The sequence below is a fragment of the Balearica regulorum genome, chromosome Z, assembly GCF_011004875.1.
Source record: "Balearica regulorum gibbericeps isolate bBalReg1 chromosome Z, bBalReg1.pri, whole genome shotgun sequence".
NCBI lineage: Eukaryota > Metazoa > Chordata > Aves > Gruiformes > Gruidae > Balearica > Balearica regulorum.
The window spans coordinates 50,268,516-50,295,513 of NC_046220.1; the positions used below are offsets into that span (position 1 = coordinate 50,268,516).

The 26,998-nt window shown below is 68.2% G+C and overlaps 5 protein-coding genes across 8 annotated transcripts in view; 4 read left to right on the forward strand and 1 right to left on the reverse strand.

Moving 5' to 3' along the window:
* SART1 (spliceosome associated factor 1, recruiter of U4/U6.U5 tri-snRNP) overlaps positions 1-7,338 on the reverse strand; it is a 7,995-nt gene extending 657 nt beyond the window's left edge. The window contains exons 1-13 of the mRNA XM_075740381.1: positions 6,955-7,338; positions 6,371-6,425; positions 6,200-6,255; positions 5,959-6,085; positions 5,760-5,865; positions 4,901-4,978; positions 4,723-4,822; positions 3,619-3,758; positions 3,312-3,515; positions 2,138-2,259; positions 1,549-1,697; positions 1,025-1,155; positions 348-503 (exon numbers count right to left, since the gene is read on the reverse strand). Of these exons, the coding sequence (XP_075596496.1) occupies positions 348-503; positions 1,025-1,155; positions 1,549-1,697; positions 2,138-2,259; positions 3,312-3,515; positions 3,619-3,758; positions 4,723-4,822; positions 4,901-4,978; positions 5,760-5,865; positions 5,959-6,085; positions 6,200-6,255; positions 6,371-6,425; positions 6,955-7,297 (1,767 nt within the window). The 5' untranslated portion in view covers positions 7,298-7,338. The remainder of the gene's footprint in view (positions 1-347; positions 504-1,024; positions 1,156-1,548; positions 1,698-2,137; positions 2,260-3,311; positions 3,516-3,618; positions 3,759-4,722; positions 4,823-4,900; positions 4,979-5,759; positions 5,866-5,958; positions 6,086-6,199; positions 6,256-6,370; positions 6,426-6,954) is intronic.
* Positions 1-14,405, forward strand: part of SLC3A2 (solute carrier family 3 member 2) — a 311,934-nt gene extending 297,529 nt beyond the window's left edge. The window contains exons 1-10 of one of the 2 annotated variants that reach the window (XM_075741120.1): positions 8,152-8,272; positions 8,722-9,175; positions 10,257-10,430; positions 10,706-10,806; positions 11,051-11,119; positions 11,637-11,698; positions 11,827-12,007; positions 12,676-12,825; positions 12,904-12,963; positions 13,656-14,405. In XM_075741120.1, coding sequence (XP_075597235.1) covers positions 8,725-9,175; positions 10,257-10,430; positions 10,706-10,806; positions 11,051-11,119; positions 11,637-11,698; positions 11,827-12,007; positions 12,676-12,825; positions 12,904-12,963; positions 13,656-13,982 — 1,575 coding nt within the window. In that variant the 5' untranslated portion in view covers positions 8,152-8,272; positions 8,722-8,724 and the 3' untranslated portion in view covers positions 13,983-14,405. Of the gene's footprint in view, positions 1-8,151; positions 8,273-8,721; positions 9,176-10,256; positions 10,431-10,705; positions 10,807-11,050; positions 11,120-11,636; positions 11,699-11,826; positions 12,008-12,675; positions 12,826-12,903; positions 12,964-13,655 lie in introns of those variants that run through there. The other variant, XM_075741121.1, reaches the window with a different exon arrangement.
* Positions 14,406-14,795: 390 nt separating this feature from the next.
* TRMT112 (tRNA methyltransferase activator subunit 11-2) lies at positions 14,796-16,209 on the forward strand. Its single transcript, XM_075740396.1, has 4 exons — positions 14,796-14,941; positions 15,193-15,294; positions 15,727-15,819; positions 15,951-16,209. Exons 1-4 carry the CDS (start codon positions 14,861-14,863, stop codon positions 16,050-16,052), a joined length of 378 nt encoding a protein of 125 aa, XP_075596511.1. The 5' UTR covers positions 14,796-14,860; the 3' UTR covers positions 16,053-16,209.
* BANF1 (barrier to autointegration nuclear assembly factor 1) lies at positions 15,727-18,557 on the forward strand. Of its 2 annotated transcripts, none has more exons than XM_075740398.1 (3): positions 15,727-15,819; positions 17,597-17,727; positions 18,350-18,557. In XM_075740398.1, exons 2-3 carry the CDS (start codon positions 17,602-17,604, stop codon positions 18,494-18,496), a joined length of 273 nt encoding a protein of 90 aa, XP_075596513.1. In that variant the 5' UTR covers positions 15,727-15,819; positions 17,597-17,601; the 3' UTR covers positions 18,497-18,557. The 2 variants fall into 2 exon arrangements, with proteins under 2 accessions (XP_075596513.1, XP_075596512.1); XM_075740397.1 differs by lacking the exon at positions 15,727-15,819 and adding an exon at positions 17,286-17,396 and having other exon boundaries at positions 18,350-18,555.
* Positions 18,558-19,191: 634 nt separating this feature from the next.
* MUS81 (MUS81 structure-specific endonuclease subunit) lies at positions 19,192-26,553 on the forward strand. Of its 2 annotated transcripts, XM_075740507.1 has the most exons (16): positions 19,192-19,368; positions 19,476-19,599; positions 20,457-20,524; positions 20,613-20,685; positions 20,779-20,850; positions 21,024-21,094; positions 21,192-21,317; positions 21,418-21,498; positions 22,606-22,724; positions 23,263-23,363; positions 23,905-24,021; positions 24,646-24,741; positions 25,040-25,159; positions 25,712-25,815; positions 26,242-26,325; positions 26,426-26,553. In XM_075740507.1, the coding sequence occupies exons 1-16, from the start codon at positions 19,328-19,330 to the stop codon at positions 26,490-26,492; spliced, it is 1,464 nt and encodes a 487-aa protein (XP_075596622.1). In that variant the 5' UTR covers positions 19,192-19,327; the 3' UTR covers positions 26,493-26,553. The 2 variants fall into 2 exon arrangements, with proteins under 2 accessions (XP_075596622.1, XP_075596623.1); XM_075740508.1 differs by lacking the exon at positions 24,646-24,741.
* The last annotated feature ends 445 nt before the right edge of the window (positions 26,554-26,998 follow it).

Below are 26,998 nucleotides of genomic sequence, written 5' to 3' on the forward strand. Positions count from 1 at the left end.
CCCCAAATCCCATTCCCCCCAATCCCCCCTATTTCCCCTCCCAGCCCCCCTGCCAAATCCCATTTCCCCCCCATTCCTCCCCCAACCCCCCATTTCCCCCTCCCAGCCCCCCATTTCCCCCCCATTCCCCCCAACCCCCCATTTCCCCCCCCAGCCCCCCATTTCCCCCTCCCAGCCCCCCATTTCCCCCCCATTCCCTCCCAGCCCCCCATTTCCCCCTCCCAGCCCCCCATTTCCCCCCCATTCCCCCCCCAACCCCCCATTTCCCCCTCCCAGCCCCCCATTTCCCCCCCCAAACCCCCCATTTCCCCCCCATTTCCCCCCCCCAGCCCCCCATTTCCCCCCACCATCAGCTCCTCCTGCTCCTCCCGGTTCCCCGCCAGCCCGTAGGTCGGGATCTCGCCCAGCGTCCGGCAGAATTCCGAGGTGGCGTTGAAGACGATGGCCCCCGCTCGGGGGTCCGGCCCCGGGGCCCCCCCAGCCCCCCGCACCAGCTCCAGCACCTGGGGGGCGGGGGGGGGGTGTGTCAGTGGGGGGTGGGTGCCTGGGCCCCCCCTCCCTCACATTTTGGGGTGTCCATAGGATTTTATGGGTGCTGAAGGGGGGGCTGGGAGGGTCCCCCCATCCCCTCATCTGGGGGGGCTGCAGGGTTTTGGGGGTGCTGGGTGCCTGCCCCCCCCCCTCACAGTTTGGGGTGTCTGTAGGACTTCATGGGTGCTGAAAGGGGGGCTGGGAGGGTCCCCCCACCCCTTGGTTTGGGGGGGGCCGTAGGACTCTGTGGGTGCTGGGAGAGAGGGCTATGAGGATGCCCCCCGTCCCCTCATCTGGGGGGGCTGCAGGGTTTTGGGGGTGCTGGGTGCCTGGTCCCCCCCCCCCCCATTTGAGACATCCATAAGACTCTGTGGGTGCTGGGGGGGGTGCTGTGAGGGTGTCCCCCCCCCACAGTTTGGGGGTTCCATAGCATTCTGTGGGTGCTGGAGGGGGGTGTGTAGGGGTGTCAGGAGGAAGATTTGGGGGTGCTGACCTTCTCGCCCCCCCCCTCGCGGAGCTGCTGGAGCTGCCGCAGGCGCCGGCCCTTCTCCAGCTGCTTCTGCAGCTCCTGCTCCGCCTCGTCCTCCTCCAGCGCCGGCGGCGAGGCCGGACCCTGCGTCTCTTCTGGGGGGGGACACACACATCCCTCAGGAGGGCACCCAGGGGTGCCCCCCACCCCCAGACCCCCCCCTTGGCACCCATAGGTGGCCCCCAGACCCCACCGCAGCATCCATGGGTGGCCCCTGCCCCCCGACCCCCCCTCTGCACCTGGGGGTGTCCCCCAGACCCCCCTCCACACCCGGGGGTGCCCCCTAGACCCCCTTCTGCACCCATGAGTGCTCCCCTGCCCCCCCCCCCGACCCCACCTATGCACCCATGGGTGCCACCCCACCCCTACCTCTGCACCCCTGGGTGCCTCCCATCCCCCCCCTCCCGCCCATGAGTGCCCTCCTGCCCCCCCCAGACCCCACCTGTGCACCCATGGGTGCCCCCCCCCAGCCCATGCCCCCCCCGCACCCTCGCTGCTGATGTCCATGCTCTCCAGGCGGGTGTCGTCGGACGGGAGCTGGGGGGGCCCGGGGGGAGGGGTGGGGGGAGCGTCGGGGTCCCCCTCCCCCTCTGCACCCTCCTCATCCTCCTGCACCCGACGGCCTCGACCTCGTGACCTGGGCAGGGGGAAGGGGGTTGGGTGCTGCCGTTGGCACCCTTGGGTGCTCCTGCTGGCACCCCCAGACTGAAAGCCAAACCTTCCCTTGGGTGTCCCCCCTGCCCCCAGCACCCATAGGTGCCACCTAGGACCCTCCCCAGCATCGTAGGAGCCCCCCCAGCACCCATGGGTGCTCCCTGGGACCCCCCCAGCAACCTATGAGCCCGTCCAGCACCCATGGCTGCCTCCTAGAACCTTCCCCAGCACCCTAGGAGTTCCCCCAGCACCCATGGGTGCCCCCTGGGCCCCTCGCAGCACCCATAGGTGCCTTCTAGGACCTTCCCCGGCACCCTAAGACGCCCTCTGGGACCCATGGGTCCTCCCTACAACACCCTCTGGGATTCCCCCCAGCACCCTAGGAATGCCCCCCCCCCCCGCCCAGCACCCATGGGTGCCCACCTGGAGCCAAAGTCCCCGCGGGTGTCACCCGGGGCCAGGGGCAGGAGGTCGTCGGCACGAAGTGGCTTCTCCTTCCGCCGGAGTCGACGCACCCGGCGCCGCGTCTTCCGAAAGGTCACGCTCTGGGGGGGGGGCAGGGGGATTTGGGGGGGGTCCTCCCGTTACCCACAATGCCCCTGGCTTAGAGCACCCCCCCCCCCCAAATTACCAGACCTCACGCTCACCCCAACCCCCCAATACTGAAAGTGAACTCTCTCCCTGTCCCCCCCAAAATTCTCTCTCGAAATAATGAGATTTGCAAACGTACCCCCCAAAAATTCCATGCTCCCCAAACTGACCCAATCCCACCTGAATTAAACCCAAAATCTCACCCGCTGTCCCCCCCCCCCCAAAATGAGGCAAATCGGCCAGAATGGACCCAAACCCCAAAAAGGGGCTCAAATCACCCCACACCCCCCAAAATCCCTCCACTTCCCCCCTTAAATACCTCCAACCCCCCCAAATCCCCCCGCACCCCCCCAAAAGGGCTCAAATCCCCCCAAATCCCCCCAGACCTCCGCAAAAAGGACTCAAACCCCCCAAAATCCCCCCCCTGAGCCCCCCAAAAGGATTCAAACCCCCCAAATCCCCCCAGAGCCCCCCAAAAGGACTCAAATCCCACCAAATCCCTCCCCAGGCCTCCCCAAAAAGGACTCAAATCCCCCCAAATCCCCCCCGAGCCCCCCGAAAGGACTCAAATCCCCCCCAAATCCTTTCCAGGCTCCCCCAAAAAGACTCAAATCCCCCTCGAACCCCCCAAAAAAGAACTCACCCCCCCCCAAATCCCCCCCCGAGCCCCGCAAAAGGATTCAAACCCCCCCAAGTCCCCCTCTTGAGCCCCCCAAAAGGACTCAAATCCCCCCAAATCCCCTCCAGGCTCCCCCAAAAAGACTCAAATCCCCCCCGAACCCCCCAAAAAAGAACTCACCCCCCCCCAAATCCCCCCTGAGCCCCGCAAAAGGATTCAAACCCCCCCAAGTCCCTCTCTCGAGCCCCCCAAAAGGGCTCAAATCCCCCCAAATCCTCTCCAGGCTCCCCCAAAAAGATTCAAATCCCCCCAAATCCTCCCTAGACCCCCCCCAAAAGGGCTCAAATCCCCCCAAATCTCCCTCCAGGCCCCCCCAAAAGGACTCACCATCTCCTGGGGGGTCAGGTACTCGGGGGCCAGGCGGAGGGGGGGCAACTCCAGGCTTTGGGGGGCAGGGCCAGAGGCGGGGGGCTGCTGCCGGGGGTCCCCAAGGCCACCCCCCCCCGGCGTCGTCCCCTGCGGCCCCAGGCGGAAGGAGGGGCGCTGGGGGGGGTCGGCGTATTTGGGGAGCACCACGTGTTCCTTGGGGCCCTGTGACACGGGAAAACACGGGAAAACACAGGAAAACGCTGCTGGGGAGGGACGTGACAGGCGGAGGGTGTGGGGACACGGGGTGGGGGACACACACACACACCTGGGGGGCAGCGGCGGGGTCCTCGTCCTCGTAGGGGACGTAGGGCGGCTTCTTCTTGCGCAGCTCGGCGTTCTCCTGCGCCTGCTCCTCGGCCACCAAGGTCACGTTCACCAGGACGTCCTCGCTCTCCTCCAGCACCCCTGGGGACACCGAGGGACGGGGCTGAGGGACATGGGGACACCCAGGGACGTGGGGACGGGGCTTGGGGACACCGAGGGACGGGACATGGGGACACCCAGGGACGGGGCTGAGGGACACGGGGACACCCAGGGACATGGGGACGGGGCTTGGGGACACCAAAGGACAGGGACACTGGGGGATGCAGCTTGGGGACACTGAAGGATGGGGACACAAGGGACGTGGCTTGGGGACACTAGGGACGCGGCTTGGGGACACTGAGGGATGGGGACACAAGGGACGCGGCTTGGGGACACTGAGGGACATGGGGATAAGGCTTGAGGACACCAGCAGATGGGGCTTAAGGACATCGGGGGAACGGGGACACCAAAGGACAGGGCTTGGGGACAGTGAGGGATGCGGCTTGGGGACACCGAGGGACGGGGACACCAAGGGATGGGGCTTGGGGACACGGGGACACCAGGGGACGGGGGGATGGGGCTCAGGGATACCGAGGGATGGGGCTTGGGGACACCAAGAGACAGGAACACCGGGGGACAGGGCTTGGGGACACAGGAACACTAAGGGACACAGGGATGGGGCTTGGGGACATTGGGGGACGGGGACACCGAGGGACGTGGCTCGGGGCTTGGGGACATCGAGGGACACCAAGGGACGGGATGAACAGCACCAACCCAGGGCGGGGGGACACAGGGACAGAGCAAGGGGCAGCGGCAGGACACGGGTGACACCACATGCCACCGGGGGGGGGGACATGGCACCGTGTCCCCCCCCACTTCTGTCGTTTTGGGGGAGGTGACAGGCCCCATGTCCCCTTGGTGGGCAGGTCACGTTCCCTCTCTGCGTCCCCCGAGGGACATCACGGCCCCATTATCCCCTTTGCGAGGGGTTCACACACCAAACGTCCCCTCTCTGCGTCACCTGGGGACGTCACGTCCCCTCCCTGTGTGTCCCCCCCCAGCTCACCCTTGTCCTTGAGGGTGAGGACGAGGGTCTCCCCCTCCCGGAAGGCCCCCAGGTCGTGCTCCACCGTCAGCCCCTGCAGGTCCCGCGAGCTGTAGAGGTCCTGGGGTGGGGGGACACAGGGAGGTCAGGCTGAGGACCGAGGTGTCCCTAAAAGTCCCCAAACCTGTCCCCAACTCACCCTCTTCCTCTTCATGAACTCCTCCTCCACCAAGGTGCTGACACCGAACTCCTGGTCCATCTCCTCCAGCAGCTTGGCCTGGAATAGGAAAGGGACCAGTTGAACCAGTTGGATGTTCCCAAGACCACAAAGAGCGGTGGGACCATCCCAGAGCGCTAAAGAAGTCAACGTGGGGCCCAAACACATCAATGCGGGGCAGGAAGAACCTTCTCAACCATCTACCACAGGTTTTGGGACACTCAGGAGGTCCCCGTTGACCCTATTTTGGTGCATAAAGATTCATACAGCAATCTTAAACACCCCAAAAAGTCCCATTTAACCTCAACGCCTGGACAAACGTTGAAGAACCCCAACCAGATTCTACTGAGAACATCTAAACGCCAACGTGACCATCAACTGTGGTCAAGGCAAGTTCCTGCGTTGCCTTAATTAACTTGATGACCTTCTACAAGCAAATCAGCCACCCGGTGGATGAAGAGAAGGTGGCGGATGGGATGGGGGCTGGAGATCCACTCTCCAGATGGGATCTCAGGGGGGTTTGGTGGCTCAACCAAGAGCTCAACCAGCAGCCAAACAACTCAACGATCATACTAAGGTGGCACAAAAATACGCTGGGGACATGCAAATGAAATAAAAACCCAACTAATTCTGTCCCAAAAAGCAACAAAAACGCTTCCAAAAAAGGAAGCACGTGGTCCAAAACCATCATTTGTTTGGGTAACGCCCATAAAACTTCTCATCAAACTACAGATCACCCCAAAGCAACGGGAGAAAAAAACCAAAAATTATTCGTGGGGGGGGCGTGCGGAGGGAGAAGGAGCCACCCCAGACACCTGGGATCGCCCCCACCCGCACCCACCCTCTTCTCCGCCAACTCCTTCTCCTGCTGCAGCTTCCGGCTCCTCTCGATCCAAGCGGCCGCGTCATCCAACCACGGGTCATCCTCTCCCAACGTCTTGATCTTCCTACAGATATTTTGGGGTAAAACCCCCCAAAATTTGGGGCTTTACCCCCCCCCCCAGGGAAGGGTCTTTCTCCCCCACCCATGGGTGCCTCACCCCAATTTTTGATTGAGAAGCCGTTTCTCCTTGGCGGCCGCCAACTTCTCCCGGATCTCCTCCCGTTGCCGTTGCACCAACGGGTTGATGACATCAGCTGCCACCGGGTCCTCCTTGGTCCCAGCCTCTGTCAGGGAGGGGGGGGGGGGGGAACACCCCAAAAATTAGAAAATGGGTGCTGGGTGCCCCCAAACGTGGTGGGGGGGGGCAGGGAGCAGTTTGTGGTGGTGGCACCGCTCACCTTTCTTGACGGTTGTTGTCTCCAGCGGCTTCAGCCCCAGCTTGGCGCGGAGTTTGCTGGAAAGGGGGGGGAAAGGTGGGTGGGGGGAACCCAAAGGGGTGTCACGCAGTGGGGGGGGGGCAGGGGTGCCTCCCCAAATGGGGTGTCAGTGGGGGGGGGGGGGTCGCTCACTTAGTTTCCTCCACGCTGAGAGACGACTCGGCTGCAGCGGCCTTGGGGGCTGCGGCTGGGAAAAAGTTAATTAATTGGGGGGTCATTAACGAAGGGGGGGGGGGCGGCTCCTTCTCCACCCCCCCAAATCACCTCCCATGTAACCCCAGGACGCCCCAGCACCTCACAACCCCCCCCAGGGCCCCTCTGAGTGCTGCCCCACCCAAACCTGCACCCCCAGGACCCCCCAAAACCCCCCAGGGCCCCTCTGAGTGCTGCCCCACCCAAACCTGCACCCCCAGGACCCCCCAAACCCCCCCCAGGGCCCCTCTGAGTGCTGCCCCACCCAAACCTGCACCCCCAGGACCCTCCAACCCCCCCCAGGGCCCCTCTGAGTGCTGCCCCACCCAAACCTGCACCCCCAGGACCCCCAGGACCCCCCAAAACCCCCCAGGGCCCCTCTGAGTGCTGCCCCACCCAAACCTGCACCCCCAGGACCCCCAGGACCCCCCAAAACCCCCCAGGGCCCCTCTGAGTGCTGCCCCACCCAAACCTGCACCCCACAACCCCCCCCAGCACCCCACAACCGCCCCCCCCCGCCTCACCGGGCTCCTCCCGCTCCTCCCGCCGTTCCCTCTTCCCCCGCCGCTCGGCCTCGGCGCCTCCCCGGCCATGGCCGCTCCTTCCCGGCTCTTCAGGCCCACCGCGACGGGAGGAAGAAGAACCGGAGCCGCCACCGGAGCCGCCGCCGCCTCCCCCGCTACTTCGTTCCCCCCGGGAACGGCTGCGTTTCCCCCGCCGCTCCCCGCCGCGGTGCCGGTGTTTGCGGTGCTCCCGGGGCCGTCCCGCGGTGCTGCTTCCCCCCGTCGGGGTCGCTCCCGCCGCCGCCGGAGCCTCCTCGGCCGCCTCGGACCCGCCGCGCTCCCGGTGCTTCTTCGAGGAGCCCATGGCCGCGCCGCCACCGCTTCCGGGAGCGAAGCTTCACTTCCGGAGCATCACCAGGGCAACACTGTAAATCCCGCCTCTGCCACTTCCGGAAAGGGACCATGCTGCAACAGGGCACGTTCCTGATTGGCTGTCGCCAAAGAGGCATTTCTGGTAGTGAGGGGCGTTGCTATGGAGGAGGGGGAGCATCCAGGAGGAACCATTCCATGGGGGGGGGGGGGAAGCAAGACGAGGCCGCACCATTCGGGACTTCCCCAGAGGCTCGGACACCCCAGGGGGAGCGGACACCGGGGATCTACCACGCCGAGAGGCAGCGGGGATACGGGGATCCCCTCAGGAGACCCCATTCGGGCCGTCGGCTGGGGGTGTCCCAAAACGGTGGCTCCCTATGGTGTAACAAAATGGCGTCTCCCTTGGGGTACAACAAAATGGCGACGCCCTTAGGGTGCAACAAAATGGCGGCTCGTTGGGGGTGCAACAAAATGGCGCGCGTTCGGGTCGGGGGGGGGGGGGAAACACACCTTGTACGGGACGGGGGGTGGCGGGGCCCCCCCGAGGCGGGAGAGGGGCCGAGACCCGCAGACTCGGGGCTCCCCCGCTCGGAGAGGACGGGGGACAACCCCCCCCCCCCCGCCATTTCCCGCGGGGCCTCCGTTACCCCCCCCCGAACCCAGACCGGGAGCCGCCCCCCCCCCGGCCTCGTGCACTTTGATCCGCCCAGGCCAGGCGCCTCAGCGGCGCCGGGGGCGTGGCGGGGCGCGTGGCGAGGGCGGGAGTGGGCGGGGCGCGAGCGGGGTATAAAAGGCGGCGCCCCGCCCCGCCCCCTCGTTAGTTTAGTCAGCAGCAAAGCGGCGCAGGTAGTGGGGGGGCTCTGGGGGGTTTTGGGGTACCCGGCGGTTCTTTGGGGCTCTCTCACGGTTTTTGGAGTGCTCAGGGGGGTGTTGAGGTGCAGGGAAGATCCTAGAGCTCCCTCGAAAGGTATTGGGGGGGCCCTGGGGGGTGTCTGGGGCTGCAGGGGGCCTTGGGGGGCCTCCCTGAGGGTATTGGGGTGCTCTGGGGGGGGGTTAGGGTCTCCTGAGGGGCATTGGGGTGTCCTGGGGGAGTTCAGGGTCCCTTAGGGGAGTTGGGGTGCGCGGGGGGGGGGGTGTTCAGGGTCCCTTAGGGGGATTCAGATCCCCTGGGGGGGGTTCAGGGTCTTCTGAGGGATATTGGGGTGTTCTAGGAGGGGGTTCAGGGCCCCTTAAGGAGACTGGGGTGCCCTGTGGGGGGGGTTCAGGGTCACTTAGGGGTATTGGGGTGCCCTGGGTGGGCCTTTGGGGGGGTCTTAGGGCCTCCTGAGGGTGTTGTGGTACTCAGGGGGATTCTTGGGGTGCAGGAGCACGTCCCTTTAAATCTTTTGGGGTGCTCTTCCTCCCCCCCCCCCCCAGACCATGGAGGCGGACGCTGAATCCCCCCCCCGTGACCTGGAGCTGTCGACGCTGGAAGCCGAGAAACAACCGATGGCGGCGGCGGTGGAGGATGAAGAAAGGGGGGACCCTGGTCGCCCCCGGCCCGATCCTGTGCCCCCCCAAATTGGCGAAAAAAATGGGCTGGTGAAAATCCCCCAAGATGAAGAATTAGGAGGGGGGGAAAATTTGGGGGGCTGTAAATTTACGGGGTTGGGGAAAGAGGAATTGCTGCAGGCGGCGGGGGCCCCTGCCTGGGCGAAGGCTCGGACCATCCTCCTCCTCCTTTTCTGGCTGGGATGGCTGGGGATGTTGGGGGCCGCCGCCGCCATCGTCGCCCGAGCCCCCCGATGTCGCCCTCTGCCCCCCCGCACCTGGTGGGAACTTGGGGGGCTCTATCGGGCACCCCCTGGCCCCTTTGCCAAGGATTTGAAAGGTGAGAGGGAATTGGGGGGTGGGGGGGGATTGGGATGTTTTAAGGGAGGACGTGCCCCCGTGTTGGGGACACCCCCCCCCCAAGGGGACCCTGGTGTTGGGGTGGGGGGTAGTGGGAGCCCCCCTGTACCCCCAAATCTTGTCCCCAGGCATGTGGGGTGGGGACGTCCCACTGATTATCACCCCCACCCCCCAAAAAAGACTGAGGGTTTTTTGGGGGTGGGGGCCAGGAAGTGGGGACCCCCCCCCCCCGTAACCCCCCAGTAGTTGGGGGGTCCCCAAGGGACCCATTTTTTTGGGGCAGGGGCTGCCAAATTACTGACTCCCCCCAAGAAAAAGGCTCCATGTGCTGCCCCAGCGGTTTCATCAGCCGGGGGGGGGGGGGCAGTGACTCAGCATTTGGGTTCCCCCTCCCCGCGCTTTGGGGGGGGCCTGTGGTTTTGGAGAGGGTTCCCCAAATCCTGGTGAGAGCCCCCCACCTCTCCCAAGGGAAATCCTCAAGTTGAGAGGGGTGGGGGGCTGGGTTTGGGGGTTTTCTCCACCCCAAAGCTGTTTTGGGGGGCTGGGGGTGGTTTTAGGGGACCCCCCCCAAGCCTGGGAGGGGAATTTAGGGGTTCCGGGTTCCCTCAGACCTGGGAGGTGTTTTGGGGGAGCCCGGGGGGATCCTGGGGGTCCCAGGAGTTTTGGGGGTCAGGAGGCAGCCGGGGGGGGGTAGGATGTCTGAGGGGCTTTTGGAGAACCCCTGGGGGTGTTGTGGTCCCCAGGAGCATTTGGGGGGGGCGCCTGAAGGAGAATTGGGGTACAGACACCCCCCTTAGTGTCCTGGGGGGTCCCAGGGAGCATTTTTGGGGACTTCTGGTGGTGTTCGGGTCACCATGAGCACTTTAGAGAGCACTGGGGGGGGAGGATTAGGGTACAGCCCCCCTCATGTGGAATTTGGGGATCCCTGGGGAAGGGGGTTGGGGTCCTGGGGGGCCTTTGGGGGACCCCTGGGGGGGTGTTAGGACCCCAGAATTCTTTTGGGGTACCCTGCGGGGTTCAGAATTGGGGTTCACCCCCTTTTTCCCCCTCCCTTCCCCAAGGCGTGGCGGAGCGGCTGGACCACGTGGCGGGGCTGCAGATGCGGGGGCTGGTGCTGGGGCCGCTGCACCCCCAAACCTCGGGGGACCCTGAAAACTTGTCCCTGGAGCAGCTGGACCCGCTGCTGGGCTCCCTCCAGGACTTTGCTGATCTCCTGCAGGCTGCCAAGAAGAAGGGTGAGGGGCACCCCAAAACTGGCCGGGAGGCACCCCAAAACTTGGGGAGAAGGGCAGGACTTTGGTAACGGGGTGGGGGGGTCCCCAAATGTGGGGGGTACCCTAAAAACGGGGAGGGGATCGCAGTGCTGAGAGGTACTGGGGGGAGGCACGGAGTGGGGGGCGCAAAAGGGGGGATACCCCAAAATTAGGGGAGACCCCAAATGTCTGGAGGGGGGTGTCTTGAGGGGTTTGGGGGTGCCCTGACACCCCCTCTCCCCTGTTGCGCCCCCCAGGACTGCAAGTGATTCTGGATCTGACCCCCAATTATTTGGGGAACCAGACCTGGTTCGGTGAGAACGTTGCCGAGAATTTGGGGTTGCAGGAGAAGGTCAAGGTGCGTGGGGCGCCCCACGGCGAGGGGGGGGGGGCAGTTATGGGGTGTGGAAGGTTTGGGGGACAGTTCTGTGGGGGTGGGCGGTTGTGGGGTGGGGGGGGGGGGAGCTGTGGGGCCTATAGGGTGTGTGGGGGATGGGACCTGTGGGGCCCATGGAGTGGGGGGAGCTATGGGGGTGGGGGGGGTGGGCAGGGGGGTGCCGTGCCGTGGGGCAGAGCGGTGACCCCCCCGCCCCCGCCCCCAGCGGGCGCTGAGCGTGTGGCTGGAGCGCGGTGTGGCCGGCTTCTTCCTGGACGGCATCGAGGAGCTGCAGGTGGGGGGGGGGTGGACGGACTTGGGGGGCAGGAATTGGGGGGGGGGGGGGACCTGGGGGCAGGAATGGGGGGGGAACTGGGGTGCAAGAATGGGGGGGGTGGGAATGGGGGGCTGGGGGAGGGATTGGGGGCTGGGAATGGGGGGCTGGGGGGGGCTGGGGGCAGACCTGGGGGGCTTGGGGGGATGACCTGGGGGGGCAGGAATGGGGGAGCAGGAATAGGGGGCTGGGGGGGGCGGATCTGGGGAGCAGAAATGGGGGGCTTGGGGGGGGGGGGGGAACCTGGGGACGACCCAGGGGGGTGGGAATGGGGGGCTGGGGGGGTCCAAGGAAGGAATGAGGGGTGCTATGGCACGATCTTTGCCCCCCCAACCTCAGGGGTGCCGTGGGGTGGGATCTGTGGGGTGCTATGGGGTGGGATCTGTGGGGTGGGATCTGTGGGGTGCCGTGGGGTGGGATCTGTGGGGTGGGATTTGTGGGGTGCCGTGGGGTGACACCCCCTTTCCCCCCCACCCAGCCCTCGGTGGTGGCCGAGTGGAGGAACCTGACAGAGCAGCACAGCTCTGACGGCGTCCCCAGGTCTGTCACATCCCCCCCCCCCCCAAAAAAATCTGGGTGCTCCCCTGCAGGGTGCTGCTGGGGGAAGGGGGGCACCCATGGGTCCCCCCGACTCTCTTCACACACACCCCCCCTTCCTATTTTTTTAGGGTGCTGATGGGGGGCACCCGCCTGCAGGACCCCCCCCAGCTGCTGGAGCTGCTCAACTCCTCGGGGCTGGGGCTGGTGCTGGGGCCCTTCCTGGAGGCGCTGGGGCCCGACCCCCCCCCCGAAACCCTCGCCCCCCAACTTCTGAACTTCCTGCGCCCCAAAATTCCCCTGGCCTGGAGCGTGAGTCACCCCAAAACCCTGCCGTCTGCCGCCCAACCACTCCCTTGTGCCCTGCCCTTTACACCCTAAAACCCCTCTTTGTGCCCCCCAACCCCCTGCACCCCAAAACCCCCCTTTGTGCCCCTGATGCCCCTTTGTGCCCCCAAAACCCCCCTTTTTGCCCCCAAAACCCCCCTTTGTGCCCCCCAACCCCCTGCACCCCAAAACCTCCCCTTTGTGCCCCCAAAATCCCCCTTTGTGCCCCCAAAATCCCCCTTTGTGCCCCCCAACCCCCTGCACCCCAAAACCCCCCTTTGTGCCCCCAAAACCCCCCTTTGTGCCCCCGATGCCCCTTTTTGCCCCCAAAACCCCCCTTTTTGCCCCCAAAACCTCCCCTTTGTGCCCCCAAAACCCCCCTTTGTGCCCCCAAAACCCCCCTTTGTGCCCCCGATGCCCCTTTTTGCCCCCAAAACCCCCCTTTTTGCCCCCAAAACCCCCCTTTTTGCCCCCAAAACCTCCCCTTTGTGCCCCCAAAACCCCCCTTTGTGCCCCCAAAACCCCCCTTTGTGCCCCCCAACCCCCGCTTCGTGCCCCCCCAAGCCCTCCCCCTGCCCCCCAACTCCCCCTGCCCCCCCAAAACCCCCCTCTGTGCCCCACCCCCCCCTCATGCCCCCCCTCCCCCCCCCCAGGTGGGGTCCCCCTGGCGACACCTGGCCGGGCTGAGCCCCCCCCGCGCCCCCCAACGTCTGCTGCTGCTCTGGGCCGCCCTCCCCGGGACCCCCGTCCTCAGCTACGGCGACGAGCTGGGCCTGACCGACCCCCCCGGGGACCGCGGGCAGGTAACGGGGGGGGGGGGGGAAGGGGGGGGATTTGGGGGTGCCGTGCCCTCTGACCTCTCCCTGCCCTCTGCCCCCCAGCTGACCCCGATGCCCTGGGCCGTGGTGGAGAGGATCCGGGAGGAGCAGAACAGCACCGAGGTGGGCGGGGCGAGGGGGCGGGGCCTTGCTAATGGGCAGGGGTGGCCTTAAAAGGGCAATGGCCCAGTCGCCCTTAAAGGGGGCGTGTCCTCACCCGCCACCCCCCCAAGGGGGTGGAGCTCTGCCTTGATGGCTCGGTCTTAAAGGAGCAATATCCCAGGGTGTGGGGCCGCTTCCAACGCCTTCCCCCCCCCCTCCCCCCCAACGAGCAGTGTGGGGGGTTTTTAAATGGGCGATGCTGCGGGTTATGTCCTTAGAAGGGCAATGCTCTGAGAGTTGCTCTTAAAGAGGGGACACAACAGGGCTTGTTCTTAAAGGGGCAACACAACAGGGGTTATTCCTAAAAGGGCAACACAACAAGGCTTGTTCTTAAAGGGGCAACGCAACAAGGCTTGTTCTTAAAGGGGCAACACAACAAGGCTTGTTCTTAAAGGGGCAACACAACAAGGCTTGTTCTTAAAGGGGCAACACAACAAGGCTTGTTCTTAAAAGGGCAACACAACAAGGCTTGTTCTTAAAGGGGCAACACAACAAGGCTTGTTCTTAAAGGGGCAATGCTCCAGAATGTATTCTTAAAAAGGCGGTGGGTCAGGCTGTGTCCTTAAAGGGGCAACACCCCGTTTTGTCCTTAAAGGGGCCTGGTCTCAGCAGTGACACCCCCCCCGCCATCGTTAACCCCTCTCTCCCCGCAGGCGCAGCGACTGGAGCTGTGCCGCCGCCTGGGCGCCCTGCGGGTGCGGGAGCGGTCGCTGTCGCTGGGGGAGGTGGAGGCCATCCCCTCCGACCGGGCTGCCGTTTTTCTGCGGAGCTGGGACCAGAGCGAGCGGTTCCTGGTGGTCCTGAATCCCGGAGGACAGCACATCACCGAGCTGGCCCTGAAGGACCCCCGCCTGCCCCCCAAGGCCACCCTGCGCCTCAGCACCCACCGCCCCCTCCCCCAGGACCCTCACGTTGACTTGGGGGCCCTCGAGCTCCTGCCCTACGAGGGGCTGCTGATCAGCTTCCCCTACGCCCCATAGCGCCCGCCCTGCCCTACGGCATCTGTGGGGCAGGAGCAGGGTGCCCCCCCCACCCCACCCACCTCAGCACCCACAGGACAAAGGGACCCACCAACCCCAGCACCCATCAGAACCTGGGGGGCACCTACAGCACCTACGTGTGGCCTTATACCCCCCCAGCACCCAATTCCCCATTTTCAGGGGTGCTCATCCCACCCCCTCTCTCCCCCTCAGTCCCGTTTTGCAGGTGCCCCCCGCTCCCCCCGTTCCCCTGGGGCTTTGGGGAGGTCCCTTCCCCCCCTCTACACTCCATTTTGGGGGGGCCCTTGGCACTAATCCTGGTCCCTGGGGTGGGGTATCCCCCCTTGGCCCTGTGGGGGGTTTTGGGGTTCAGTGTGTGTTGTGTCCCCCCACCCCCCCCCCAATAAATGAGCTGCATTTGTGCCCCTGCCTTTGCCTCCATCTTGGGGGTGGGGGAGGCCGGGGGGGGGTGTCTGAGTTGGGGGGTGGAGTTGGCTGAAGATTTGGGGGTGACCTGGGGTTGGGGGGCTGGCAAGGGGGGGTGTCACAAACCCATAACCCCCAGCTGGACTTGGGGGGGGGGGTGAGGGGGGAACTTGGGGCGGTTCCAGGTGGTTTTGGGGGTCCCTGTGGGTGGGCAGCAGCATCCGGACCTGGGGGGGGGGGGGGTGTGTCTCCCAGGACACCCCCCCCCTCCGACTGGCCCCGCCCCCAGGCCCCGCCCCCTCCGCCCCAGGTCCCGCCCCTCAAAGACCCGGCGTTACCTCGGCAACGGCCCCGCCCCCCCAGCAATACTCGCGTACCGCGCAGGCGCCTTCCCCGCCTCCTTCCTCCGGAAGTGACGCGCACCGGAAGCGGAAAACGGCGGCCGTAGCGGGATGAAGCTGCTGACCCACAACCTGCTCAGTTCCCACGTCCGCGGCCTCCGGCCCGGCGGCGGCTTCCCCCTGCAAATCCAGGTACGGCCACGCCCCTCACCGGGCAAGCCATGCCCCTCCCGGAGAAGTCCACACCTCCTACCGATTAGGCCCCGCCTTCACCGAGTAATCCCCGCTCTTCTCCGGGTAGGCCTCGCTTTCCTCAGCCAGGCCCCGCCCCTCACTGGGAAGCCCCACCCACCCCGTTAAGCCACGCCCCCCGCTGGTCCCGCCCCCCTCCCCGGTAGCCCCCGGCCCCCCCCTCCGGTAACCGGCCCGTTTCCCTCCCGTAGGCCTCGGAGGTCCGTGTGCGGCCGGTACCGTTCAACGCCGCCTTCGTAGCGCGGCTGGTGCCGCGGCTGCGCTGGGCCGCGCTGCTGGAGGCGGCCGAGAGCGTGAGTGGGGGGGGGGGGGGTGGAGGCTGCGGTTTGGGGGTGCTCGGGGGCGCCCCGGTTTGGGGGGGGGGTGTCCGGTTTGGGGGTCCCGAGCGGGGCTGCGGTGGAGGAGGGGCTGGTTTGGGGGGGGGGGGTGTTCCTGGTTTTGGGGGGGCTCCGGGGGGGCTGGTTTCAGGGAGCTATGGTTGGGGGGGGTGTCCTGATTTGGGGATTCTTGGTTTTGGGGGGTCCAGAGGTTGGGGGGTGGGGCCGTGGCTTTGGGGGTGGAGTATCAGTTTGGGGGGGGTCTTTGGTTTGGGGGGAGTCTACAAAGAAGAGCTGGTTTGGGGGGAGAGGCAATTCTGGGGGGGTCCACACTCCCCCCAGGGCAGGGGGGATTTTGTGGGGGTCCCACAGCCCCCCCTGACCCTCACCTCCCCCCCCCCCCCAAAGTTGGGGCACCCCTCAGAGCTGCCCCCCGAACCCGCCCCCGACTATGAGGCGGACGAGCCCTTCCTGCGGCGGGTGCACCACGTCCTGCTGGAGGTGGGGGGGGGGGTCCCCAAAACCTGCGGGGGGGTCCCTAAAACCCAGGGGGGGATCCCTAAAACCTGGGGTGGGGTGTCTCCAAAACCCAGGGGGCACCCGCTGACCTTCTTTCCCCCCCCCCCCGCCAGGTGGAGGTGCTGGAGGGGGTCCTGCAGTGCCCGGACTCGGGGCGCCGGTTCCCCATCTCCAAGGGGATCCCCAACATGCTGCTGAGCGAGGAGGAGACCTGAGGGGGGGGGGGGCGGAGCTGCGGGTTGGGGGTCCCCCCCTGCACCCCCAATTTATTTTTGGGGGTTCCTCCAAAAATGGGGGGCCCCCCAAAGCAGGGCTGAGGCGTTATTCCCCCTCAAGGGGGGGGGTGTACCCCGAATAAAGGGAGTTACCTGATGTGCGAGGAAAGCCCCAAATTCTTAGGGGGTGCCCCAAAAATGGAGGGAGGGGGGCACAAGAGGGGGGGTGGGGGGAAACAAAATGGCGGGGGGGGAGAATGGGGGTGCAGGGCCCACAAAATGGGAGGAGGCACAAAGTGGGGGGGCAATGGGAAGTGTGGGGTCCCCCAATTTCTCGCAGCGCCCCCCCCCCCCCCCCCGTGGGAACCCCTGCTGAAGTGAGTCCTGAAGGGAGGGGGTGTGGCCTGCTGGCCTCGATTTGCATATGGGGCGTGGCCATGCTGCCACCGCTCAGCCAATTGCGTGGAGGGGGTGTGGCCTCGCAGCGGGATGTGTGCATGATGGGCGTGGCTCCTCCAGTGAGGGGGTGGAGCCTGTTGGGCTAAATTTGCATACAGGGCGGGGCTGCACCGCAACGACGGGGGTTGGCGGTGCTATTTGCATAGGGGCGGAGTATCGCCGAGGTCAATTTGCATAGTGGGCGGGGCCACAGGACCTGGTGCGGTGCTGCTGTCCTGCCACAGCTCATCCATATGCATGAAGGGGGCGGGGCTATCACCCCCCCACCCCCTCCAATTCTATTCCCAAATTCTCCCAAATCCACGCTCAGAATTTCAGGGGGTTTAATGCGATTTGTCTATTGTGAATTTTTGAGCCTTTTGGGGGTTTTTTATGCCCCAAATCTCCCCTTTTTGCCCTAAGATCCCCTTTTTTCACCCCAAATCCTTCCCCCCCCCCCCAACCCCATGAATTTAATAAAAAACCCGCTTTTTTTGCACCGATACTGGGCCAGCGTCGCCGGTTTTGGCCTCTTTGAAGATCCTCTGGGAAAAATCGGGTGGGATGAGGGGGGGCGGGGGGCCTGGGCAACGTTCAGGGGGGTGGGGAAATGCCGGGAGGAAGGAGGGGGACAGCGGGGCGAGGGGGGGACCCACGGACACGACACCCCCGGAGACGCCCGGTCCCCTCCGCTCTCTATGCCCCCTCAACCCACCCTAGAGCGGCTCGCGTCCCTTCCTCTTCGAGCGGCCGCTCTGTCTCTCGTCTCTATGATACTTGGCGGCCACTGGCCACTCTGCCTGTGGCCCCACCCCCGGCGCCGCCGGAAGTGACGTCAGGACGCAGGCGCAGGCAGCGGCAGAGGCCTGAGGCGGGAGCGGCGGTTGAGAGCGGCGGGAGGGGGCGGTGAGGGGCGGGGGAGGGTCCCGGGGGGGGGGGGTGGGTGTCCCCGGTGTCCCCAGGGGGGTCCCCGGTGTCCCCAGGGGGGTCCCCGAGCCGCGCCCCCCCCCCAAGACCAAAGGCCGGGGCCGTTCCCGCGGGATCCCCGTGTCTGCGCCCCGGGTGGGTGTCGCGGCCCTCACCGTCCCCCGTGTCCCCCCCCACAGGCGCCATGTCCTCGACGTCGCAGAAACACCGGGACTTTGTTGCTGAGCCGATGGGAGAGAAACCGGTGGGGACGTTGGCCGGGATCGGGGACGTCTTGGGCAAGAAGCTGGAGGAGAAGGGCTTCGATAAGGTGCGGGGAGGGGGGGACACGGGGGACACGGGACGGGACACACGGGGACACCCCGCCCGGCGGAAGGAGGGTGGCCCCGGGAGGTGTCTGGGGGGTGGGGGTGTCCCTAGGGGGATAGCGGGGTCCCCAGTGGGGTGGGGGTGTCCCCAATGAGATAAGGGTGTCCCCAGGGGGGTGGGGATGTCCCTAAGGGGACAGTGATGTCCTTGATGGGATAGGGGTGTCCCCAAAGGGAGTGGGGGGGTCCCCAAGGGGGTCCCCAGTGGAGTGGGGCTGTCCCCAATGGGATAAGGGTGTCCCCAGGGGGGTGGGGGTGTTACCCATGGGATAGGAGTGTCCCTAAGGGGGTGGGGGGGGGGTCCTCAGAGAGGTCCCCAGTAGGGTGGGGGTGTCCCCAGGGGGGTGAGGGGGGACCCCAGGAGGTGCAGGTGTGGGGGGGGGGGGCTGTGCGTGTCCCAAAGGCGGCGTCAGGGATTTGGGGGAGAGTGTGATGGGGACAACCCCATCCCCGGGGGGGCTGTGTGTGGACACAGGGCTGCCCTTGGGGACACGGACACGCACTCGGGGACACCGGGGTGACCCCCCCGTGTTGTGTGTGTCCGTGTCGTGTGTCCCCCCCCAGGCCTACGTGGTGCTGGGGCAGTTCCTGGTGCTGCGCAAGGACGAGGAGCTTTTCCGCGAGTGGCTGAAGGAGACGTGCGGGGCCAACGCCAAACAGTCGCGGGACTGCGCCGGCTGCCTGCGCGAGTGGTGTGACGCCTTCCTCTGAGCCCCCCCCACCCCCCCTGCACCCCAACACCCACCTGTGCCCCCCCCCGGCACCCCAATACTCCCTCCCAGCACCCGAAACTCTCCCCCATCCTCAGCAAACCAGGGGTTCCACCCACATCACACCAGCCTCGCCCCCACCCCACACTGTGGTGCTGCCCCCCCCCCCCCCAGGGATTGGGGACCCCCCCAACTCCATTTTGGGGTGCCCCCCCTTCCCCTCCCCTTCAACCCCATTCTGGGGTGCCCCCTCCTTCCCCTCCCCCCCCAACCATCCCAGGGGGGGTGTCTCGGGGTGCTGCCCCCCCTCCCATCACCCCAAAACTGCCCAGCGGTGCGTCGGGGGGGGTGTGGGGTGTGGGGGGGTGCCCCTCTCCCCTCCCCCAGGACTGCGCTGATATTGTCCCTCCCCCCACGAGGAAGTGGGGGATTTTTGGGGTGTTCCCCCCCCACGGGGGGAAATTTGTGTTATTTTGGGGGTGCCCCCCCCCTTTAAATTTGTTTGTAAAAGTTTTCTAAACAATAAAAGTTTTGCTGTGCTGGAGCCGGTTCCGGGGGGGCAGTTGGGGGGCGGGGGGGGTGGGTGGGTGTGTGTGAAGTCCTCCAGAGCAGCCGAGCGAGTCCTCCTGGCGGTCTAGAGCGGCCGCATCGCTTAGAAAGACACTTCCGGGTCAGAGGTCGCCGCTGTGCCGGCGGCGGGAGCTCCCGCCGAGCGGTTCCCCCCCCTCAGGTGCCGCCATGCCGGAGGCCTCCGCTCCCCTCTCCCGCCGCCGCCGCCGTCCTCGCCCCCCTCCCAACCCTCTCTTCACCCGCTGGCTCCGGGAGTGGCGGGATGAGGCCGCCGGGACCATGGCGAGAGGCGCCTACGAGCGGGTGCGTTAGCGGGGTCGGGCCCACGGGTGGGAGTGGCGGGGACCCAGGTAGCCGGGGGTGGGGGGGGGGGGTGTCCCACGCGTTGTCGTTCCCCTCTCCCTCCCCAGGCGCTGCGCTCGCTGGCCCGGTACCCGCTGCCCCTGCGCTCGGGGCGGGCGGCCGCCATCTTGCAGCACTTCGGCCCCGCCCTCTGCCGCCGCCTCGATCTGCGCCTGCGCCAGCATCGCGCCGGTGGGCGGGGCTTGTAGGGAAGGGGGCGGGGCTTGGGGGAGATCACCAACCGCGGCGGTTTCAGCTGCTGCTGTCCCCGCCAATGTCTGCAGGGGTGGTGGGGGGTGGGCGGGGCATGGGAGAGGGGGCGGGGCTTGAGGGGAGGCCACCGGTCTCCACAAGCACTGTGTGAGTGGGTGGGGCCTCGGAGGAGTGGGCGTGGCTACGAGTGGGCGGGGCCCTCGGGAATGGGTGTTGACTGTGGTGGGTGGTGCTTCAGGAGTGGGTGGGGTCAGGTGTGGGCGTGGCTTCAGCAGCCCCTGGCAGGGACCATGGGGGTGGAGCCTGTGGGGGTGGAGCCTGTGGGGGGTGGAGCCTGTGGAGGGGTGGAGCCTGTGGAGGGGTGGAGCCTGTGGGGGTGGAGCCTGTGGGGGTGGAGCCTGTGGGGGGTGGAGCCTGTGGAGGGTGGAGCCTGTGGAGGGTGGAGCCTGTGGGGGTGGAGCCTGTGGAGGGTGGAGCCTGTGGGGGGTGGAGCCTGTGGAGGGTGGAGCCTGTGGGGGTGGAGCCTGTGGGGGGTGGAGTCTGTGGGGGGTGGAGCCTGTGGGGGGTGGAGCCTGTGGAGGGTGGAGCCTGTGGGGGTGGAGCCTGTGGGGGTGGAGCCTGTGGGGGGTGGAGCCTGTGGAGGGTGGAGCCTGTGGGGGTGGAGCCTGTGGGGGGTGGAGTCTGTGGGGGTGGAGCCTTATGGGTGGGGAGGGGCTGGGTGGGCGGGGCCAGGTTGCCCACAGATCCAATGGGCCTGGTTTGCATAACGATGTCTGTGCTGATTTGCGTGCTGATTTGCATGCTGATTTGCATACCACCCCCCACCCACCCCCCAGAGCAAGGCCTTCCCCCTAGCCCCCCCGCTGGGGGGAGGGGCCCGGAGACCCCCTTGGCCCCACCCTCAGTGAGTAGCATCATCACCCCTCCCCCAGCCCGCACGCCTGGGTCTCCCCCCACCCCCCAAGTCTCTCACCCCTCCCCCCCCCCAACAGCGCCGCCCCCCCCCGTGACTACCGGCCCCTCCCCCATTCGGGGGCCCACGCCCTCCTGCTGACCCTGCACAAGGTAAACTGAGGCACCCGCAACCCCCAGAGGCGGGGCCAGGATGCCTGAGCCCCCCCTCCCCGCCCCTGGCCTCACCTGAAGCCCCACCCCCAGAGCTCAGAGCCCCTCCCAGAGATGGAGCTTCTGCAACAGGCCCAGCCCCTCTGCGATCGACCCTTGACCTTGGTAAGGACCATCAGTAGGGACCAGAGTGAACGGGGAGCAGGTGCTACCAGCACCTACATCCCTCCCCCATCCAGACCTGCCCCTCCCCCCCTCGTGGGTCCGATGTGACACCCCCCCCCCCCCGAGGGTGCTGGGGGAGGGGGTGACATGGCGTGTCCCCCCCTCTGCCACAGGCAGCCCCCAGAGGGCCTCTGGGCACCCTCCTCCGCCGGGACCTGCTGCAGCGGAGCGGACGCCCCCCCCGGTATGCCCAGACTCCGGGTGTCCCCCCCCACCCTGGACACCTGGGTGCCCCCCCAGGAACCCCCCTGGTCACCCCCTCCTCCCTCCCCCCCCCCCAGGTACTCGCTGACCCCACGAGGTCAAATCCTGGCCCAACGATTGGCTGCGGCTGCCCTGGAAGCCCCGCCCCAAGCGTCGGTGGAGCTGCTGGGGGGGGAGGAGACCCCCCTGTCCCCCTCCCCCCTGTGAGTCCCGGACACCTGGGTCCCCCCCGGGGGGAAAGGGGTGGGTGCCCTGGGGGGGGGGGAGGGGTGTCACCCGGACACCTGGATTCCCCCCCCCCAGGTCTGACCCCGAGGTGGAGTTCGAGCTGAGACCCGGCGAGTTTGACATCATCCTCTGCGCTGACATCACCGAGGCCAACGGGTGTCTGTCCCCTCCCCCCTCCCGTCCCCATCCCGGGGTGTCCCTGTGTTCCCCCCCCCCACAGGGACCCCCCAGGGTCCCCACCCACCCCCCAGGGATCCCCCTGTTCCCCCCTGGGATGTCCCTGTCCATCCCCCCCGTCCCCATCCCAGGGGTGTGTGTGTCCCCCGGGGTGTCCCTCTGTCCCCCCATGGCGTTGTTGGCCCCCCCAGGGTGTCCTCCCCGGTGATGGGTCCCCATTCTCCCCCCCATGTCCCCCTCCCCCGTCCCCCCCCATATCCCCCCCCCCCACTGGTGGGTCCCTTCTGTCCCCCCCCCATGTCCCCCATCCCCTCCCAAGGTGTGTCATCCCCCGTGTCCCCCCGCCATGTCCCCCTGTCGTCCCCCCCCGTGTCCCCCCCAGTGATGGGTCCCTGCTGCTCCCCCCCGTGTCCCCCTGTTCCTTCCCAAAGTGTCCCCCCGTGTCCCTCCCCATGTCCCCCTGTGCCCCTCCATGTCCCCCCCAGTGATGTGTCCCCGCTGTCCCCCCTGTGTCCCCCCGCCATGTCCCCCTGTCCCCTCCATGTCCCCCCCGGTGATGGGTCCCTGCTGCTCCCCCCCCGTGTCCCCCTGTTCCCTCCCAAAGTGTCCCCCCCCATGTCCCCCCCAGTGATGTGTCCCCGCTGTCCCCCCCCGTGTCCCCCCGCCATGTCCCCCTGTGCCCTCCATGTCCCCCCCGGTGATGGGTCCCCGCTGTCCCCCCCCGTGTCCCCCTGTGCCCCCCCAAGGTGTGCCCCCCCGGTGACGGGTCCCCACTGTCCCCCCCCGTGTCCCCCTGTGCCCCCCCAAGGTGTGCCCCCCCGGTGACGGGTCCACAGTGTCCCCCCCCGTGTCCCCCTGTGCCCCCCCAAGGTGTGCCCCCCCGGTGACGGGTCCCCACTGTCCCCCCCCGTGTCCCCCCGTGCCCCCCCAAGGTGTGCCCCCCCCGGTGACGGGTCCCCACTGTCCCCCCCGTGTCCCCCTGTGCCCCCCCAAGGTGTGCCCCCCCCGGTGACGGGTCCCCGCTGTCCCCCCCCGTGCCCCCCCAAGGTGTGCCCCCCCCGGTGACGGGTCCCCGCTGTCCCGCAGCCGGGGGCCCGGGGGGGGCCGGGTGCCGGCCTTGCTGCGGGGCCGCGTCCCGCTGCTCCTGCGCCGCCTCCACGTCGGGGATTTCCTCTGGGTGGCCCGCGAGAAGGACCCGCCCCCAGGTGGGCGTGGCCGTGGGGGTGGGCGTGGCCAAGGGAGGGGACGGGGCTCGAGTAGCGGTGGGGAGGGGGTGGAGCCTGGAGGGAGTTGGGGCGGGGCCAAGCGCTGGCCACGCCCCCATGGCACCCCCGGAAGAGCTGGGGAGGGTGGGGCGTGGTGCTTGGGGCGGGGCAAGGCGCTGGCTCCACCCCCAGAGGGGGGGTGTGGGCGGGGCCAGGCTCGATGGGCGGGGCCGGTGGGTGGGAGTGTAGTTTGGGGGCGGGGTCAAAGGATTGACTCCACCTCCATGCAGCTGGGGGCGGGGCCAGGCACTGTCACTGCCCAATAGACCTTGGCAGAACTCAGGGGAGGGGCCAAGTGCCGGCCCCGCCCCTGTGGTGGTGGGCGGGGTCAGGCCCTGGCCCCGCCCCCAGCAGGTCCCACTGTGTGCTCTGGTCTGTGGGCGGGGCCTGGCTGTGTGGGCGGGGCCTGGCTGTGTGGGCGGGGCCTGGCTGTGTGGGCGGGGCCGGGGGTGTGACCAGGCGCTGGCCCCGCCCCCAGGGCGCCCCCCCCGGGAGCTGGCGCTGGACGTGGTGGTGGAGCGGAAGGCGGCGGCGGATCTGGGCAACAGCCTGAGCGACGGGCGGTACCGGGAGCAGAAGGTGGGACTGGGGGGCACTGGGAGGGACTGGGGGGCAGTGGGAGGTACTGGAAGGGGACTGGGGGGCAGTGGGAGGGGACTGGGGGTACTGGGAGGGGACTGGGAGGGGTTTGGGAGGGACTAGGAAGTAGTGGGAGGGGACTGGGGGGGACTGGGAGGGAGCAGGGAGTAGTGGGAGGGGACTGGGAGAGGTCTGGGATGGCACTGGGAGGGACTGGGGGGCACTGGGAGGGGACTGGGAGGAACTGGGAGGGGACTGGGGGGGTCTGGGAGGGACTAGGGGGTAGTGGGAGGGGATTCAGAGCGACTGGGAGGGGACTGGAGGGGTCTGGGAAAGACTGGGAGGGACTGGTCGTAACTGGGGGCTACTGGGGGGCATGGGGTGTAACTGGGGGCACTGGGTGTAACGGGGGCTGGGGTATAACTGGGTGTAATGGGAGGCACTGGTTGTAACGGGGCCTGGGGCGTAACTGGAGGCACCGGGGTGCCCTGGGGTGTAACGGGGTGCCCCGGGGTGTAACGGGGTGCCCCGGGGTCCCCAGTTCCGGCTGGGGCGCTGTGGGCTGCGCCAGCCCGTTTACCTGCTGGAGGAGCCGGGGGGGGGCGAGCGGCTGCCCCTCCCCCTCCCCATCCTGCGTCAAGCGGCCGCCAGCACCCAGGTACCCCCGGCACCCCCCGGCACCCCTGGGACCCCCCGGCACCAATGGGACCCCCTGGCACCCATGAGACACCCCCCCTCCCGGCACTCTGGGGACCCCCCAGCACCCATGGAACTCCCTGGCACCCACAAGACCCCCTGGGCACCCACGGGACCCCTTGGCACCCCCAGGGGCCCCCCAGGCACCCATGGGACCCCTTGGCACCCACAGGACCCCCCAGCATCCGCAGAGACCCCTTGGCACCCACGAGACACCCTGGTCACCCATGGGGACCCCCCTGGCACCCTGGGGAGCCCTTGGGACCCCTGGGATGCCCTGGGGCCACCCTGCACCCATGGGACCTCCCCCCCCCAGCACCCATGGGACCCCCAGAACCCCCCCTGAGACACCCCCCCCTTAGCACCCACGGAACCCAGCACCCCTGGGACCCCCAGAGACGCCCCCAGCACCCCTCGGGCACCCTCACCTGAGTGACACCCCCCCCCCGCCAAGGGGACCCCGGGATTTGGGGGCACCCCAGTGGGGGGGAGGGGAGTTCGGGGGGGTGGGGGTGGTGATGGTGTCCCATGGGTGGGGGGGGTCCCATGGGAGTGGGGGGGCTCAGGGGACCCCCGTATCCTGCAGGTGGTGGATGGTTTTTTCGTGAAGCGAACGGGGGGACCCCGGGAATCGGCCGCGTATTTGGGGGTGCTGGGGGAGCAGCTGCGGCGCCGCTACGGGGTACGGACACGGGGGGTGGGGGAACACGGGGGGGGGGGTGGACACGGGGGGACGTGGGGGGGCACGGGGGGACAGGGGGTGGGGGGACAGAGGGGTGACGGGGATGGGGGGCACAGGGGGACACGGGGGGGTGTCATTGGGGTGACGGGGATGGGGGGGCACAGGGGGACACGGGGGGGGTGTCATTGGGGTGACGGGGATGGGGGGGCACAGGGGGACACGGGGGGGGGGTGTCATTGGGGTGATGGGGGGGGGTCCCTGTGCCCCCACTGACCCGTGTCCCGTCCCGTCCCCCCAGGGCCGGGTGCTGCGGGCGTGGTGGGGGGACGTGGCCGGTCGGGGCCCCCCCGAACCCCCCGGCGCTCCCTGCGCCCTCCTGCCCTTCCAGCGCCTGCGCTCGGGGGGGGGCAAGAACCAGGTGGGGGGGCCGGGGGGGGGGGCTAAGGGGGGGCTGGGGGTCCCCAAAGGGGGGCTGGGGGCGGGATCGGGGGGGCAGGGGGTCCCCAAAGGGGGGCTGGGGGGGGTCTCGGGGGGGGTGTCCCCAAAGGGGAGCTGGGGAGGCTCGGGGGGGGGGCAAAGGGGGTCCCCAAAGGGGGGCTGGGGGAGCCTTGGGAGGATCTCGGGGGGGCTGGGGGTCCCCAAAGGGGGGCCGGGGGGGGTCTCGGGGGGGGGTGTCCCCAAAGGGGAGCTGGGGAGGCTCGGGGGGGGCGAAGGGTGTCCTGGGGGGGGGGCTGGGGGGAGCTGGGGGTCCCCAAAGGGGATCTGGGGAGCCTGGGGGTCCCCAAAGGGGGGCTAAGGGGGTCCTGGGGGGGGCTGGGGGAAGCTGGGGGTCCCCAAAGGGGGGCTAAGGGGGTCCTGGGGGGGGCTGGGGGGATCCCGGGGGGAGCAGAGGGGCTGGGGGGGGCCCAGAGCAGCCCGGAGGAGTTGAAGTCCGGGATATTTTGGGGTGTCCGTCCCCTCCCCCCCCCAGGCACAGACCGTGGGGGACGTTTTCGCGCGGCAGCTGCTGCAGCTGGGGGGGCTCAGTGGGGGGAGGGCGGCCGCCATCCTGCGCCGCTTCCCCACCCCCGCCAGGTCCGGGGGGGTTTGGGGGGATGGGGGGGGGTTTGGGGGTACGGGGGGAGTTTGGGGGTACGGGGGGGTTTGGGGGTACGGGGGGGGTTTGGGTGTACAGGGGGGGTTGGGGCACGGGGGGGGCTGGGGAATGGAGGGGTTATGGGGGGGGTTGGGGGTACGGGGGGGGCTGGGGGGGTTCGGGGGTACAGGGGGGTTGGGGGCATTCAGGGGATCGGGGGGCACGGGGGGGGGTTTGGGGGGGGTGGGAACAGAGGGGCCGGGGGGGGGGGGGCTGGGACCCTCCCCGGGGTTCAGCGGCCACCTGGGTACCCCAGGGCGAGAGCTGCCCCTCCCCCCCCCCGAACTCCTGCGGTGGGGGATGGGGACCCGGGGGTGTGGGGGTGTGCCCCCCCCCCCAATAACCCACCCCCCCACCCCCCCCAGCCTCATGGCCGCCTACAGCGACTGCACCGACCCCCGGCAGCGCGAGACCCTGCTCAGCACCATCCGGTGCGGCCCCCTGCAGCGGTGAGACACCCCCACCCCCCCACCCCCACGGGGGATCCCCCCGTCACCTGTGGGGTCCCCCCCACAGCGGGGTGCTCCCCCCCCCCCCCCCCCCCCGCAGGAACCTGGGTCCGTCCCTCAGCCGGTCCCTGGCCCGGCTCTACGGCACCGTGGGGCCGCTGCCCTGAGGGGGGGCACGCGTGGCACCCCCCCCCGTCACGTGTGGCACCCCCCCGTCACGCGTGGCACCCCCCCTGTCACGCGTGGCACCCCCCCCGTCACGCGTGGCACCCCCCTATTGTCACCCCCCCCCCCCATTATCACCCCCCCCAATAAAGTCCCCACCCCCACCAGGTCCCGTCCACGCGGCTGCAGCACCCTGGGGGGTTTGGGGGGGACACGGACGCGGGTGACAGAGTGTGTGTGGGGGGTGACACTGGTGGTGGTGACAGGCGTCATGGTGACACGGGTGACGCGGTGACAGCTCAGCAGCGATGACTCCCGGGCAGCACCTGGGGGTGGGGTGGGCACCCACTTGGGGGGGAGCCCCCGTCTATGGGGCAGCAGGAACTGGGGACCCGGGTTTTAGGGGTGCTCAGGGGTTTGGGGGTGCTGGGGGGGGGTGGGGGGGTGTGTGGTTTGGGGTGTCCCATGGAGGTTTTGGGGTGCTGGGGGGGGATCAGGGTGCCCCATG